The 15,929-nt window shown below is 35.0% G+C and overlaps 1 protein-coding gene across 1 annotated transcript in view; it reads left to right on the top strand.

Annotated features, from left to right (window-relative positions):
* Nucleotides 1-15,929, top strand: part of RNGTT (RNA guanylyltransferase and 5'-phosphatase) — a 325,730-nt gene that overhangs the window by 149,773 nt on the left and 160,028 nt on the right. Inside the window, exon 13 of the mRNA XM_039232163.1 lies at nt 14,561-14,629. Within this exon, the coding sequence (XP_039088094.1) occupies nt 14,561-14,629 (69 nt within the window). The remainder of the gene's footprint in view (nt 1-14,560; nt 14,630-15,929) is intronic.

Raw genomic sequence — 15,929 nt, forward strand, 5'->3', positions numbered from 1 at the left:
ATAATTATGATTACAGTTTTATAACAACAAAAGAAGAACCACAAAGGGCAAAATCTGGGAGGGACCCAAATGTGAGTTTTCTGGCAGTCCTCTTCCTAGGGAGTCAAGGACAACATTGCTTACTTCAGTAAGACACATGACAGTGCCCAACCAGTATTGCCAACCAGGGAGGCTTACCTGCAAGTTGGGCGTCCAAAGTTTATGTTGTAGTTCGGTCACATATTGCCTGCATGGCTGACCTTTAGCCTTCAGCCCCTGAAAATTAGGACTAATAGATTTAGTCTCCACTTCTCTGCAGGGAGAAACTAATATGGCATGTTCCAAAGTCTCCATTGTAAATCACAGCCTTAGCGTCTCTGGTAGCCAAACACCACAAGCAAACAAAAATGTGCTTGTCAGGCAGGACATTTCAGGGTCCTAGAGATCATCTCTCAGTAGCAGAGGGCAAAGCCCGGACCTCTCTTTTGATAAAGTTAATGCTTCAGGACACTGTATTCAAATAATGGATATATTTTTGAGTGAGGTATAGTATTGTTTTGCAGTTTACCGTAGAGCTCTTTGTTGAAAGTCCTCAAATTCATGATGATTTCACCTTTATGCTAAAGGTATAAATATTTAACTTCTTTCTTTGTTTCTTTCTCTAATTTTTTTCCTTTTTTTGCAATATGCAGACCAGCCACTTATGTAGTTTAATTTTCTTTTAGCATTACGCACATATTTATTGTTAATTCTGTTTTTTTAATTTTTTCCAAAAGTGTATAATACTCTTCTAAACTAGTAGGCCATGCTTTTTTACCCACAAAGAAAATATTCATCTATTCTTTTTTACCAGCTGCAGTCTGTATAAACATCCCGAAAAACACTTAGGAGGGGTTTCTCAGAAAAAAAAAAACAAAAAAAAACAAAAAAAACCACAAACCACTAAAAACTATGCTAAAGAAGGTTGGACTATATAGGCAGTGAGGAGGACTTAAAGACTTTTAGTTGTGACTGTGACTTACAACAGATTGTTTTAAATAGTGGAGGTGAGTAGAAATAGGTTGGAGAGAGGAAATTAATCTACAAGCAAAAAGACTAGTTAGGACCCTATTAGTGTTATCTCTGCTGAAGATAATGAAGGTAATAAGGGATGGTTTGTGAGAAAATTATTAGCTACGACAGATGATTTCATCTTTAAAAATATCTTACCCTTTAATAATCAGCTTTTAAACTTCTCTTACGATTTTTTATGTTTTCATTTTACAGTTTATTGGGATAATACATTCCATGTGTTTTCTGTCTAATTGTATCTATTGGCTTATTTTTATTGTTCCCAAAACTGCACTATTCACTTTATATTTATTTAGTACACATCTATGGAATGGAGAGCTTACTTTGTACCAAATTACTGTAATAGATGCTGAAGATTCAATAATATGTGTGTGATTTTATTGACCTTGAAAAGTTCACAGCTCAATTTGGTAGTCAGACAACTAAAGAGGAAAATCCTGTGATGGAAGAAAGCACAGCGTGCTATGAGAGGATGTTAAAGGAGCATATAACCTAGACAAGAGATTAGGAGAAAATTTCTAGAAATGTGAACACACTAGTATAGAAAAGTAGTTAAGAACATGGACTCTGGAGCCAGAATGATTTTTGGCTTCTCAGTTCCTTGCTGTGTGACTTTGGGCAAGTTCTAAGCTTCACTTTTTAGATGGGGATAATAATGGTCCCTACTTTATAAAATTGTTATGTTGCTAAAATGAGTTACTATGTATAAAGTGCTTAGAAAAGTGTCTGGCACATCACATAGGGTTTAGATATTTTATCTCTTCCTTCTCTCTCTCTCTCTCTCTCTCTTTTTCATGGCTACATAATTAGTACTCAGTAAACATTTGAATATAACTGAATGAGAGATGAAATTATAATTTTCTATTTTCTTAGAAGTCTTTAACCAACTCTACTAAAGGTCCTTACTATAAAATGATTATTTTATTGTATTTAGATCCATATTAACCACAAATTATAAGCTGGTAGGCTCCAGAAAATTTAAGCTCCCATAATAGTTAAAAAACAACATTGAGTTTGTTTTTAGATGAGGACGTGCTGTCTAGTTGATCATAGTTCTTACTAGTCCTTGGTATCTTATACCCAGTCCTGTTGAGGGTCATGGCTTGGCACTTACAAGTATTTGAGTTTGAGACCTCTATGCTAGACCCTGACACTAGTTCTGCCAGGATAAAAATGGCCTGATCTCTTTTAAATTTCAAACACTTGATAGAATGGCTGTCAGTTATTGGCACTAAATGAATGTTTGTTGAGTAAATGAATGATGCCTCAATTATGATATTAAAAAGAAGTCTGGCACAAAGAACTTTGATTGTTTCCTGAGGGTGAGTTGACTTTTATTTTGTAGAATTATGAGGGAATTTTGGTGAAAGTAAGACTGACAGCTACCAAAAATAATAGAGAACATCTATTTCCCTGATATTTTTTTTCTTAAGATTTTCTAACTTGTCACATGGAGTTCATTAGAACTGTTATGCTTAATTTTAATTGAGTAATATGAGTTAACAAAAAAGACAATGATAGTATTCCAGAAGCTATTTATATTTTGATTAGCTAACTTGGATGATACAGTTGTTGAATCATCATTGGTAAATAATAGAAATCAAATCATTTTTTAAAAAATGTAGTTATTGCAAGAGAGAGAGAGAGAATGAATATTCCAAGATTGCAGGGCTCCATTTCATGAACTGTGAGATCATGACATGAGCCAAAATGAGGATTTGGATGCTTAACCAATCGAGCCACTTAGGCACCCCACAAATCATGATTTAAAAATTTTTTTTTAAATTGTTTATTTATCTTTGACACACACACTCACACACACACACTGACACACACACACACACACACACACAAAAGTGTGAGCTGGGGAGGGGCAGAGAGAGAAGGAGACACAGAATCTGAAGCAGACTCTAGGTTCTGAACTGTCACCACAGAGCCCAATGTGGGGCTTGAACTCATGGACCGTGAGATCAACCGACTGAACCACCCAGGCGCCCCAAATCATTGTTTTCAAAAGGAGAGAATGATATTGGCTTTTTGGTGAGCAAGAAGGATGAGTTTTGTAGAATGATTTTGCATTGATTAGAAGGGTATTTAGGGTATGAAAGCACTGAATAGTCTTACCCTAAATCTGAAATTAGACTTTAGGAATGAAAAAGAATGAAGAATAATGTCTAGGTGAGTGGAAATTTCCATAGTGGGAGGATTGGTAAAAATAAAGCGATGAAGTTTAGGGGAGTTATGAAAGCATATTTAAATAATCAGCAGATATAACCTAGTGTATTTAGTATTATCAGGCAGTCACTTGGGGCTGTGTGGGGATATTTGCTCAGATAATGTTTGATATGAGTAGAACAGTCCAGAAGGGAAAAATGGAGATTGTTTATTCTTTTCTTGTTTAAGTATTCCCTTGGTGTATTTTTCTTTATTGTAATGAATTGATATTGCCGATTTGCATTCCCAATTAAATTACATTGCAGATTCATTTTCTTCTTCATTGTAGTCTTAAGCTATCATTTTACTTATTTCTAAAAGGTTCCTTTCTGTGCTTTGTAACTTTGCAGTTTCTGTTTTGTTTCTTATGTTTCTAATTTCAAGCCCTTTTGCATTATCTTTATCTCCTTATGCATTTATAAAGATTTGATTTCCAATTACTTTCTGATTCATAGACACATAAAATGTCAATTCAGAGTCCATCACCTCGTATAACCTTTGTCATTTCCACCAATCTATGGTCAATAGAAAGTTGCATGCCTTCTCTAGGATGTTTCTGATGGTATTCAAGTGATAAGATTATGTTCCTAGGTAAGTAAGTTAAAAATTTATTAGTAAAACTTTATGACACACTATAATGCTTCATTAATAATTATTTGGTATATTATGTTTGTTACTTTACCTTTGATCTAATTGTCTTCTAATTTGATCTGGTGGAAAATAAGAAGGTTATAATTCTGTAAAGGAATGTATCGTAGTTTAGGATAATTCACCACATGTTCCACTTTAAAGCTTCTCCAGGGTTTTGCAGTTAAATTTTTATATTTTATTTTATTTTATTTTATTTTATTTTATTTTATTTTATTTTATTTTATTTTAATTTTTTTACAATTTAAAAGTAAGATAGCTTTTTAAGAAATCTCTTAGAAGCATTTTAAAAACAACTTGAGTAATTTAAATTGAGCGGTGTCTCTGCATAAAGATTGACAGGAAATGGTTAATTGTATCATTGCATTTAGTGTTTTCACTAATAAATTAAAATTAAGGTATTATTTAGGCATATTGGGTTAGGCTTATATTATCATTGGGTCCCCAATATCCTTAAAGCTGGCTGGGTTTCTAGCATTAGTAGGCAGTCAGGAAATACCTGTCTAATGAACACTGATTGAAATTTTATTTTTATTGAGTTGTTATCATCCAACAAATTATCTAAGAAAGACTCAGATTAGCGCTTCTTATGTAAGAATTACCAGGGCAACTCATAAATAAGTTTTACTTAAAATATAGAAGAGGAAAAAAACCAAAGTAGCCTAAAAGTATAGAACATTTTAACTTGGAATGTAATACCAGAGACAAGAGCTTTTAAATTATCTGCTATTTAAGTTATTAAAATAAAACCTATTTTACTATGTATATGGAAACTCTTTTTGGCTCCTTGGTTAACAATTCCTTCCTTAGAGATTGTGTCTGGCTTAAATTCTCTCAGACTGCCCACCCATCACCCTCATTGAATACATCTTCCCTAGTGTTTAGTTTGATCTATTTATTACCCTGGGTTTTCCATTTCTTTGCAATTTTCATCTCAGTGACTTTCTTCTGATTTAGTCACTTTCACTTTGGCAGCTTCTTTCTGGCTACTGTTCCTACTTTGAAGTTTTAAATGCACATATACTGCTTTCTAACCACAACTTCCAACTCTAAAAGCTTGTGAGACAGTTCATCAAGACATTTCATCAACCTCTCTGCCATCCATTGAGCTGAGATGGTACCCTCTTCACCTTAGGGGTACATGGTTCTCTTCACTGAACTTACGATCTCAGTCCACATGGCTCTTTTCATTTTTGGAACTTCCTGAATTCTCTATAGAGTTCTTAGTTTCTTAAGGTAGAAGTTGGTATCATTGATTTGTGACGACTTTTCTAATTAGTCATTTAGTGTAATAAATTCCCTTAAGCGTACTTTAGTCACATCCCTCAAATCTCAGTTACTATATTTTCATCTTCATTCAGTTTGAAATACTTAAGTTTTCCTTTTGATTTCTTTATTCATTGGTTATTTAGAAGCATGTTATTAAGATTGCAAACATTGGGAGGTTTTCCCAGATATCTTTTTCGTATTAATATTTAATTTAATTCATTGTGATTAGAGAACATATTTTGTGTGACTTTGATTTATAAATGTGCTGTATGTACTTGGAAAAAAGTGTTTTTTCCTGTTGTTGAGGAGAGTGTTCTATAAATGTCAGCTGTGTCAGGTTGTTTCAGAGCAGCTGTAGTGTTCTATATTCTTACTAATTTTCTGTCTGCTGGTCTTCTATTAAGTGGTGCTGGGTGACCTGGGGAGACCTCAGGCCCTGGGGCCTTGACCCAGCCAATCACGAAGGAGTCACAGAAGGTTCTTGGTCTTCTAACAAGAATGAATTCAAGGACAGAGAAGCAGCACAGGGGATGAATAACAAGTGAGAAAATTTATTAAGTGAAAAGTAGAGATGAGAACTTGCAAGCTTCAATGAGAGAGGGAGAAAGCATGTGCAAGTTAGAGTGAGAGCCTGCAAAAGAACAACCCTGAGAACAAGAGTGGGTGCATGTAGGAGCTATATGCCCTGGGAGTTGAGTTTCTTTTTCTTTTTCTTTTTTCTTTTGTTTTCTTTTCTTTTCTTTCCTTTTCCTCTTCCTTTCCTTTCTTTCGTTTTCTTTCTTTCTTTCTTTCTTTCTTTCTTTCTTTCTTTCTTTCTTTCTTTCTTTCTTTCTTTCTTTCTTTCTGAGATTTGTTAACTAGAGGGTAAAATACTCATTACTTGGGGTGGGGATTTCATGCTGTTTCTTCCTTATTTGGTCAGGGATTTTTGGCTTTTGTCAGCCTTCTTGGGGCTGTCTGGTTTGCTAAAGGCTTCCTGTGGCTTTGTTTTGGAGTGCTGCTAGGATAGGCTTCCGACTTTCCAGGGAGCTGACCTTCATTTCTTCCTTGCTGGCCTCCAGGAATCCTGTTAGAACCTAACTAACTGCTTACTCTAACATCAGTCTTTATAAAAACTTTTTTTATTTTTTTTTTAAGTTTGTTTATTTTTGAGAGACAGAGAGACACAGAGCATGAGTTGGGGAGGAAGAGAGAGAACAGGACACAGAATCCAAAACAGGCTCCAGGCTCCTACCTGTCAGCACAGAGCCCGACACAGGGCTCAAATCCACAAACTGCAAGATCATGACCTGAGCCAAAGTTGGATGCTTAACTGACTGAGCCACCCAGGCGCCCCAAAGCATAAGTCTTTTCAAAACATATTCACCTCTACTTTTTTTCACTTGTTCAGTCATTTACACAGAGGAGAGTCTTAAATTCTCCATGTATAATTGAGGATTTTTACCTTAATTTTATTAACTATTGTCAGTTAAAAAAAATGCATTTTGAGGTTTTTTTTGAGGTGCATATACATTTAAGATTGTTATAGGTCCTTTTATCTCTAGTAATATTTCTTATTCTTAAGTCTTTGTCTATTATTAATATAGCCTAGCCACTTTCTTTTCATTAGTGTTAGGATTTAATATCTTTTCTATCCTTTTACATTTATCTTTCTGTTTATCCATGCAAACAGCTTTATTGAGGTATAATTGAGCTGTAACACTGTGTAAATTTAATCTGTCCTTCTACTTTTAATGTAATTGAATCTTTATGTACAAAATGGGTTTATTCTGGACAGCATATAGTTCGTCTTGATTTTTTTTCCACTTGACAATCTCTCTGTGTTAAATGGGATGCCTATACCATTTAAAGTTAATTATTACTATGGCTTGTTTTGGACCCACCCCGTTACTACTTGATTTCAATTTGCCCATGTGTTCTCATTTCCTTTTTTCCCTCTTGACATCATTTGGATTACTTGATGTTTGGATTTCATTATAGCGCTACTTTAGGCATATTAGGTATAAACCTTTGTTTTATATTTTAGGAGTCATTTTAAGATTTATAGTATATCCCTTTAAACGTTCACTGTTTACCTTTAAGTAATATTATATCGCTTTAAAGTTGGGGTAAGACCCATACAACAATATCATTCCATTTCCTGTCACATATTTTGCTTCTAAATATGTTATAAGACACACAATATTTTAATATTTTTCTTATAATTAGTTATCTTTTAAAGAAGTTAAGAACAAGTATTTTATATTTATTCTAGTTTTCAACCATTTTTTTTCTTTTTTTCCTTTTTTTTCACCAGTCATCTTTTATTCGATGTTAATTCTCAATTAAGATGTGAAAGGAGTCAAAGGGGCCAGGCAAAGGTCATGGTCAGTAATGTGAATGTGCCTCCACACCGGGCCCTCTTCAGTGGTGCTTGCAGAGGGGCTCATATGTGTTCCGTGTAATGACAGTAGTTGAAAAGCACATAGCTGTCAACACATAGAAATGCCAGTGATGCCTCCTTTCTTCATATTCACAAACTTGTTGTAATACTGGTAATTACCTCTCTGAAATGCTCCGGCAGTGCCTTTAAGGTGAAATCTGCATCAGTATCCAGCTTGAGTGCTCTTCTAGTTTGACATCTATGAGTTGCTTATTCTTCTCCAAGATGGTGGAGAGCCATCTTGGAGTCCTGGGTGTCTGTTTTATCTAGTTTTTAGCCATTTCTGATGTTCTTCCTATTTTTTATTTAGATGCAGCTTTTGTTGTTGTTGTCCATATTTTATTTCTCCTGCCAGAAAACTTTCTTTTAAAATCTTTTGTATTCTGAGCTGGTGGAAATTGATTTTATCAGTCTGAATAATGTTTTTATGGTGCCTTCATGTTTTAAAGATATTTTCATTTGGTAAAGATTTTTGAGTTTACAGTTTTTCTATTAGTACTTTTAAACTGGTGTTCTCCTATCTTCTGGTTTATATAATTCATGACAAAGAGTCTACTGTCATTTTTGTACCTTTGCATGTAAAGTTGTTTTCCTTCTTGCTGGAGTTTGTACATACTGTTTTCTTAAATCCTTCTTCTTGTTCTCTAGGCTTCCACTGGAATGTGTGTATGTATGCATGCGCATATGTGTGTTTAACTTTGCTATAATCTGAGGCATTTTCCCCCCCAACTGTTTCATGTTTCCTTATCACTTTCCTTTTTAAAATCATACTCCAATTGTATAGGTGTTCTATCTTTTTAATCTCTCCGGTCTTTGATTCTCAATTGTTCCCCTCTCCCCATCACCTTTTTTTTTTTTTTAAACATTTTATTTATTTCTAGGAGAGAGAGAGAGAGACAGCGTGAGCAGGGGAGGGTCAGAGAGAGAGGGAGTCACAGACTCAAACAGGCTCCAGGCTCTGAGCTGGCAGTCAGCACAGAGCCTGACGCGGGGCTCGAACCCACGAACCACGAGATCATGACCTAAGCGTAAGTCGGACGCTTAACCGACTAAGCCACCCAGGCGCCCCCCCATCACCTTTTTTATATTTCAGTTGGAAGAAGTGCTACACTTTTCTTCTTCAAGATTCTTTCATCTTCAGTGATTCTTTACTTTGTTGTGTTCAGTCTGCCAATAATCCAGTTGATTAGCATTCTTCTTTTCTCTGATACATTTTTTTTTGTTTTTTTTTGGTATGTTTTTTTTATATGTTACATTTCCATTTGTGTCATTTTTATAGTTTTCATCTCTTTGTGTTGCAATTCCACATTTGTCCACACAGGTTTTCCACCTTTTTCTTTAAAATATTAAGGTTATTTAATTTTATTAATTTATTTTTAAATTTATTTTATTTTTTTAATAATTTATTTGTTTTTTAAATTTATATCCAAGTTAGCATATAGTACAACAGTGATTTCAGGAATATATTCCTTAATGCCCCTTACCCATTTAGCTTGTTTCCCCTCCCAAAACCCCTCCAGCAACCCTCTGTTCTCTATATTTAAGAGTATCTTATGTTTTGTCCCCCTCCCTGTTTTTATATTATTTTTGTTTCCCTTCTCATATGTTTATCTGTTTTGTATCTTAAATTCCTCATATGAGTGAAGTCATACGATATTTGTCTTTTCTCTGATTAATTTCACTTAGCATAATACCCTCTAGTTCCATCCACCTACTTGCAGATGATGAGATTTCACTCTTTTTGATTGCCAAGTAATACTCCATTGTTTATATATACCACATTTTCTTTATTCGTTCATCTGTTGGTGGGCATTTCGTCTATTTAAGGTTATTTTAAAGTCTTCAATAATTCTAAAACATGAGCCATGTCTGAGTCTTGTTCTGTTGACTGTCTTACCTGTTGAATGTAGATAATTTTTTTCTTCCTTTGTGTATATGTGATTTTTTTTTTATAGGTTGCTAGATACTTTTTTTTTTTGTTTTTTGTTTCCTGTTTGAACAATAGAGATAAGGTAAATATATTTGTGCTTAGTGATGGGTATATCTCTTTTTTCAGTTTGTTAATAGGTCTCATTTGAAGGGGGCAGTTAGTGGTTGAATCAGTCTTTTCTCTATTTCAGATGGGTTTGTGTTGCTCTATAGGTATCTTTGATGCTCCAGACACATTCCTTCAGCACATGAATGCTATTAATGGGTTTATTAAGAGTGTGGAGCATAAAACAATTTCTGCCAAAAGTAGAATCAATACAAAAGGTGAATTCTCCCAAGGGTGAATCAGTTTATGTCTCATCTCCCTTTGGAAGACCTTGTGATTCAGTTTATCCTGTTGCCTGGAGGCCTCAGCTCTGTAACAGCCGTAACCAAGGTTATGATTTTATAGATTATCTGCTTTTTTATAATTGTCAGATTAGAAGCAACATTCTGTTGACACTTTTTATAGTAAGTGAAAGTGAAACTTTCCCTTAAACCAGCCTCTTAAAGATAACTTTAATTAATTAATTTTTGAGAGAGAGAGAGAGAGAAAAAAAACACACACATGCAGGAGAGGGTCAGAGAGAGAGTGGGACAGAGGATCCAAAACAGATTGGAAGCAGAGCCAAAGTGGCGGCAGAGAGTCTGATGCAGGGCTTGAACTCATGAACCCCCAGGTTGTGACCTGAGCCACAGTTGGACGATTAACCAGCGGAGCCACCCAGGTGCCCCGAGATGACTTTAAAGGAGCTAAACATTTTAAGATTATGAATACAACATACAGAATGAATGAAGGGAGAAAAACTTTACTAATGTTATTCAGTTGGTACTTTTAACTTGGGATAATATCTGTTGTGAAGCCTCATGTGTAATTTGAAATATGCTGTAACTCAGAGACAGGAGTGAAAATAATAGAAACGTGTTAAATGACTTAAATATTTGCTCTAATGATAAAGGCAGTGATATATAGAAGATGCCCATAACAAGTTAGGATAAATTTTCAAGAATTGTGAATGGGCAAAAGCAGTATTTTTAATTTAACATATTTTACATATTTGATTTCAAATACTAATGATTTAGTAAATCCATTAATGATAAGTTATACAACATTAATAAACTTTTTAGAATATTATTTATTCCTAAGAAAGTCTTTTTTCCCCCTCTAAGCATTTTATTTCCCTTTGCATGCACCTTTCTCATACAGTACAAGGTACAATGCATTTAATGTCTGGGCTTTTTTTTTTTTTTTCATGTTTATTTATTTTTGAGAAAAAGACAGAGCATGAGCAGAGGAGGGTCAGAGAGAGAGGGTGACACAGAATCCGAAGCAGGCTCCAGGCTCTGAGCGGTCAGCACAGAGCCCAGTGTGGGGCTTGAACTCATGAACTGTGAGATCATGACCTGAGTGGAAGTCAGATGCTTAACTGACTGTGCCACCCAGAACCCCCCCGCCCCCCAACGTCTGTTTGATGTTGCAAATATCTTTGGAACATTTATCAGAGGCAAAGAAGTCTTTCTTTGGTTGTTTTCTTATTTTTAATTGCAGTCTGTTCTGAGTGATTTAACTTTTTTAGCTGTTTTACTTGAAGCTAGTACCTAATCTCTAATAGCCTCAGTTTCCTTTTGTGGCAAGTTAAATAACAATACAAAGCTCAAACATACATATCTTGTGAGGAATTATGTATTTTGAATGATATATCTTAAGAACCAAGCACAACAACACTTTATTATTGGTCTTTAATGCATGATAGGTGGTACTGTAAATGTTGATGTGTTAAGTATACAAAGTTAAGTATAGAAAAAATCTGCAGTAATCAACAAGGAGTAAAACAAGAGTAAAAAGGAGTGTTTCTTGTTTTGACCAAAGAGGTTTTTGATTCGTAAAAAGTTAGAGTAAAATTAAAAAATGAAGTTACTTTCATTTCTGCAACAGGCAGCATCATATTATTTAGAGTCTTGCCACCTCTGTACTGTTATTTTATATTATTACAGGAATGATCTGTTATATGAATTTGAGACTTAATTTTTGTTTAATGATCAGTTATTTTTGAGAGAGAGAGAGAGAGAGAGAGAGAGAGACAGAGTGCAAGTGGGGGAGGGGTGGAGAGAGGGAGACACAGAATCTGATGCAGGCTCCAGGCCCTGAGCTGTCAGCACAGAACCTAATGCTGGGCTCAAACTCACAACCGGTGAGATCATGACCTGAGCTGAAGTTGGACGCTTAACTGACTGAGCCACCCAGGTGCCCCAGATTTGAGATTTTTGATTTAAGAATGGAAAAGCTTTGTTTACTTCCTGTAGATGATGTTCCTGTAATTAAAGGAGAACACATTTTTTTAGCCTTTGAAAAGATTTTTGGTGGGGCGGGATGCACCTGCGTGGCTCAGTTGATTGTGAGTCTGACTCTTGGTTTCAGTTCAGGTCATGATCTCATGGTTTGTGAATTCAATGACACTGCACTGCAATGACAGTGCAGACCCTACCTGAGATTCTCTCTTCCCCTCTCTCTGCCCCTCCCCTGCTCATTCTTTCTCTCCCAACATAAATAAAACTTTAAAATATAAATTTTTTAGAGGGACCTGGCTAACTTAGTTGGTAGAGCATGGGACTATTGATATCATGGTCGTGAGTTTGAGCCCTACCTTAAATTAAAATTAAAAAAACAAAACAAAACAAAACAAAAAAACACTTTTTTTTTTTTTAAAGGTGATTGTGGCATTTGGCTTTCAATGTGTTATTCCTCTGCAGAATTTGGGCTATGAATGTACTGGGTTACCTTTTCTTACATGATAAGGTACAAGAAATATTAAGGTTATACTTTTCTCCCTTGCTTGAAACTTTATCCATTGTAGTTCATGGATTAAAAAAAAACATATAGAACATGGAAGTGTTAATATATATACTTCTCAATATGAGTACAAGTTTCAAAATTTTTTTTCTCAAGGATAAATGTACCACATATATGAAATAAAGGCTTTATCATTGCTTTCCATATTCCCAGCAAGAATGTAAGCTGATATTTTGACTCTTTAGTGCTTAGGGTTTATTTTTTCTCTCTTAAAAGGAATTTATAAGAAATCAGTTTTTTTAATCCACGTGGAATTTTTACTTTGGCAAATATCTTTCTCAATTGGCTAGGTCATTTAAACCTATGAGTGCACTGGAGACAAATGTATGAATCTCAGAACTGTCCTGAAGTTTCTGCCCATTTGGCCAGACTCTGGATAATGTGGCTCTAAGATTCCCAGTTTGCCAGCTCCCCACTTAATAATGCTGTATTGTAATAAGAGGAAGAAACAAAACAAGAAAATTTCAGGAGCATTACTGTTGTAAAGTATACATAAAATTTACCCTTTTAACCATTGTTAAGCATATGGTCAGCTGCACTAACGACATTCACATTGTTGTACAGCCATCACCGTCATCCATCTCCAGATTTTTTTCATTTTTCCAAATAAAACTATGTACCTGTTAAACACTAACTCCTTACCAACCCCCTTGTCCCGCCTCCAGCTCCCTAATTTCTGTCCCTGACAGAATCTGAATTTGACTAAGGAGCATTATAGTTTTAAATGAATTTAGATATTTGAAGCCAAATTGGTCTTAAACTAGTTAGAAACTAGGATTACTCTCATTTTTCTTGGCTGAACTGCCTTCAGTTTACAGAAATTACAGATTCTGAAGAATGAAATGGCAGAGAAGATGAAGCCACAGTTTGGGAGGAGATTCAGATTTTGTTGCATGTGAAATAAATATGAAATTTTGGTTGTTGCTTTTGGAATACAGATTTCCCTGTAGATGTAGTGGTTTCAAGAGGATATGATTGTGGTAAAAGAGATGTATCACACACAGTGTATCTTAAATTTTGGATATGGCATATTTGAATCCCAGACCTATCCCGACTGCACTCTAAGTTGGTCAGACTCTGGCTCTGTGAATGTGCATCTTTTCTCTGAAATACAGAAATCAGTGTTTAAGGCTTCCATCAGAGATATACATCTTCATTTCTTCAAAGTAATAAAAATCTGTGAAAGAGGCATTTAAAGCTACATGCTCAGAAATCATTTAGTGAATGATGACATTGAAAAAACAGTCATTTGTATTTTATACTGTGTATCCCTTTTAATGCATTTCTCTGCTTGAAAAAAATACTTAAAAGACAACAAAAATAGGCCAAAAAAGAAAAAAAATTAAAAATCCTCTGCTTATGCATGTGGGTAAGACACAGACACTATATTTTTTGGAATGCAATCCCATGTCTGAGCTCATTTGTGATTACAGATTCTCAGGGATGTCTCCCTTGCCCCCAGCCTCTGTCTATCTCCTCACAAGTTTCTCTGGTGTGTCCTCTTTTGTCCATGTTTTATACTTTATTCCTTGTGTTTATTACTTCTCAATTTATGTTTTCACATTGCTTTTGGCCTCTGTCTTCCTTCCTTTTGTGCTGGCTCAGCAATTCATTTAAATATATTTTGAACATATTTTCTCCATTATTTTGATTGTTTTAGTTATGACTGTGGTTTAAGATATTTAGCCTGCCATAAATGACAATCTTCATACGTTAAAAAATATCTTGGAATATGTTGACTAACCTAGCTAGATCCCTCTAGATTACCTATCTACCCCATTTTGTACTTCAGTCCTTTTTTGTAAGTTTGTTTGTTTATTTATAGAGAAGAAAATGAGCTGGGGAAGGTAAGAAAGAGAAGGAGAGAGAGAATCCCAACCATGCTCCATGCTCAGCATGGAACCCGATGTGGGACTCAATCTCATGACTGTGAGATCATGACCTGATGCAAAATCTAGAGTCAGATGTTGAATCGAATGAGCCCTTGTATTTCAGTTCTTAAAGCTTATATATATGTGCTGCCGAAGCGAGCACACTTAAAGCTTATATATTAAGCAATTTTTATAAAGCGTACAAAAAATTAAAATACGCTTTAAGTGATTATTGTATTTTTAACAGTGTGTGTGTTTATTTTATAGCTACTTGAAGGAAATTTTGCCAAAGAAGTCAGCCATGAAATGGATGGACTTATATTTCAGCCTATTGGAGTAAGTTCATTTGTATGTGTATTGTATGTGTGTGCGCGCACACGTGCACATGTGCATGTGTGTGAACATTTGCAGTGTGTAGTATGTATGTCAATATGTGTCTACACCTGCTTGTATATATAAAGTACGTTTTCCTGAGATATATTTACTTAGGATTGATTACTGCTACAATCACTCCTTTTCCTTAAAACAAGTTATTATAAAATATATATACTAAATATACATCATGGTCAAATGAACAGTTGTTTGCTCTTCACTCAGCTTAAGAAGTAAACATTGATCCTTATTTTTCAAGGAAGTTAGTCCTTTGATATAATTAGTTTTTTAAAATCTTGCACAATGAATGTTAATTTATTTCTGTACTAGAAATCTACCAATAATATTACATAAATGCTTATTTCTCTCTGTAGCCCAATCTACCTTTAAATATTAATATTTCTAAGATTTTGTCATGGATGAGTAAAATTCAAAGAATTTTTAATACTTAAAATATAATTCTTTGAAAATTATGTCAAATTTCTGAAACTCACCGAAGAACTTTGACTAACTGAATGGTCAAGTCATATTTTGGAGTAAACTACATTTTACTCTATAGGATGGTTTTTCAACCTTAGCATCAGTGACATTTTTTGCCAGATAATTCTTTGCTGTGAGGACTGTCCTGTGTGTTAGGGTGTTTAGCAGTATCCTTGGTCTGTACTTACTAGGTGCTAGGATTACCTCTTCCCCTGATCCCATCTCTCCAGGTTGTGACAACCAAAAATTTATGCAGTCACTGCCTCCTCTTCCCTGGAGAACAAAATGGCCCTCACTTGACAACCTGTGCTCTCTCTAGGGCACTCCTCAAAAATGTAGCCAGTGGACAAGGAATGTTAGCACCACCCAGAAAGTTGTTATAAAAGCAGCTCACCTCAGACCTACTGATCAGAAATCCTGGGAATGGAGTCAAGCAATTTGTGCTTTAACAAACTCTCCACCTGACTCTAATGCATGTTCAAGTATGGAAGAGTTGTAGTTCATGTGCTGTCCCTCATCACGTGCTGCAGTTTGCGTAATTAGGGCACGACTTAGCTGAAAAGTTGTATAGAGAGACCTCAACCTGGGTGCCTGTAGGAAAGGGAAAGAAACTAATATTTTTGAAAACTGTGTATTAAATACTATATTATATATACTTTACATAAATAACAGAACTTTAATATGCAGGCTTAAATATAATGTGATATATGATGGGCTTCTGTCTTCCTTCCAGGTCCCCTTTGCCAAACAGGTAGAGGCAGACTCTTCTGTGGTTGAGGGAAGA

This window comes from Hyaena hyaena, unplaced genomic scaffold, assembly GCF_003009895.1.
Source record: "Hyaena hyaena isolate Hyena2069 unplaced genomic scaffold, ASM300989v1 scaffold_66, whole genome shotgun sequence".
NCBI lineage: Eukaryota > Metazoa > Chordata > Mammalia > Carnivora > Hyaenidae > Hyaena > Hyaena hyaena.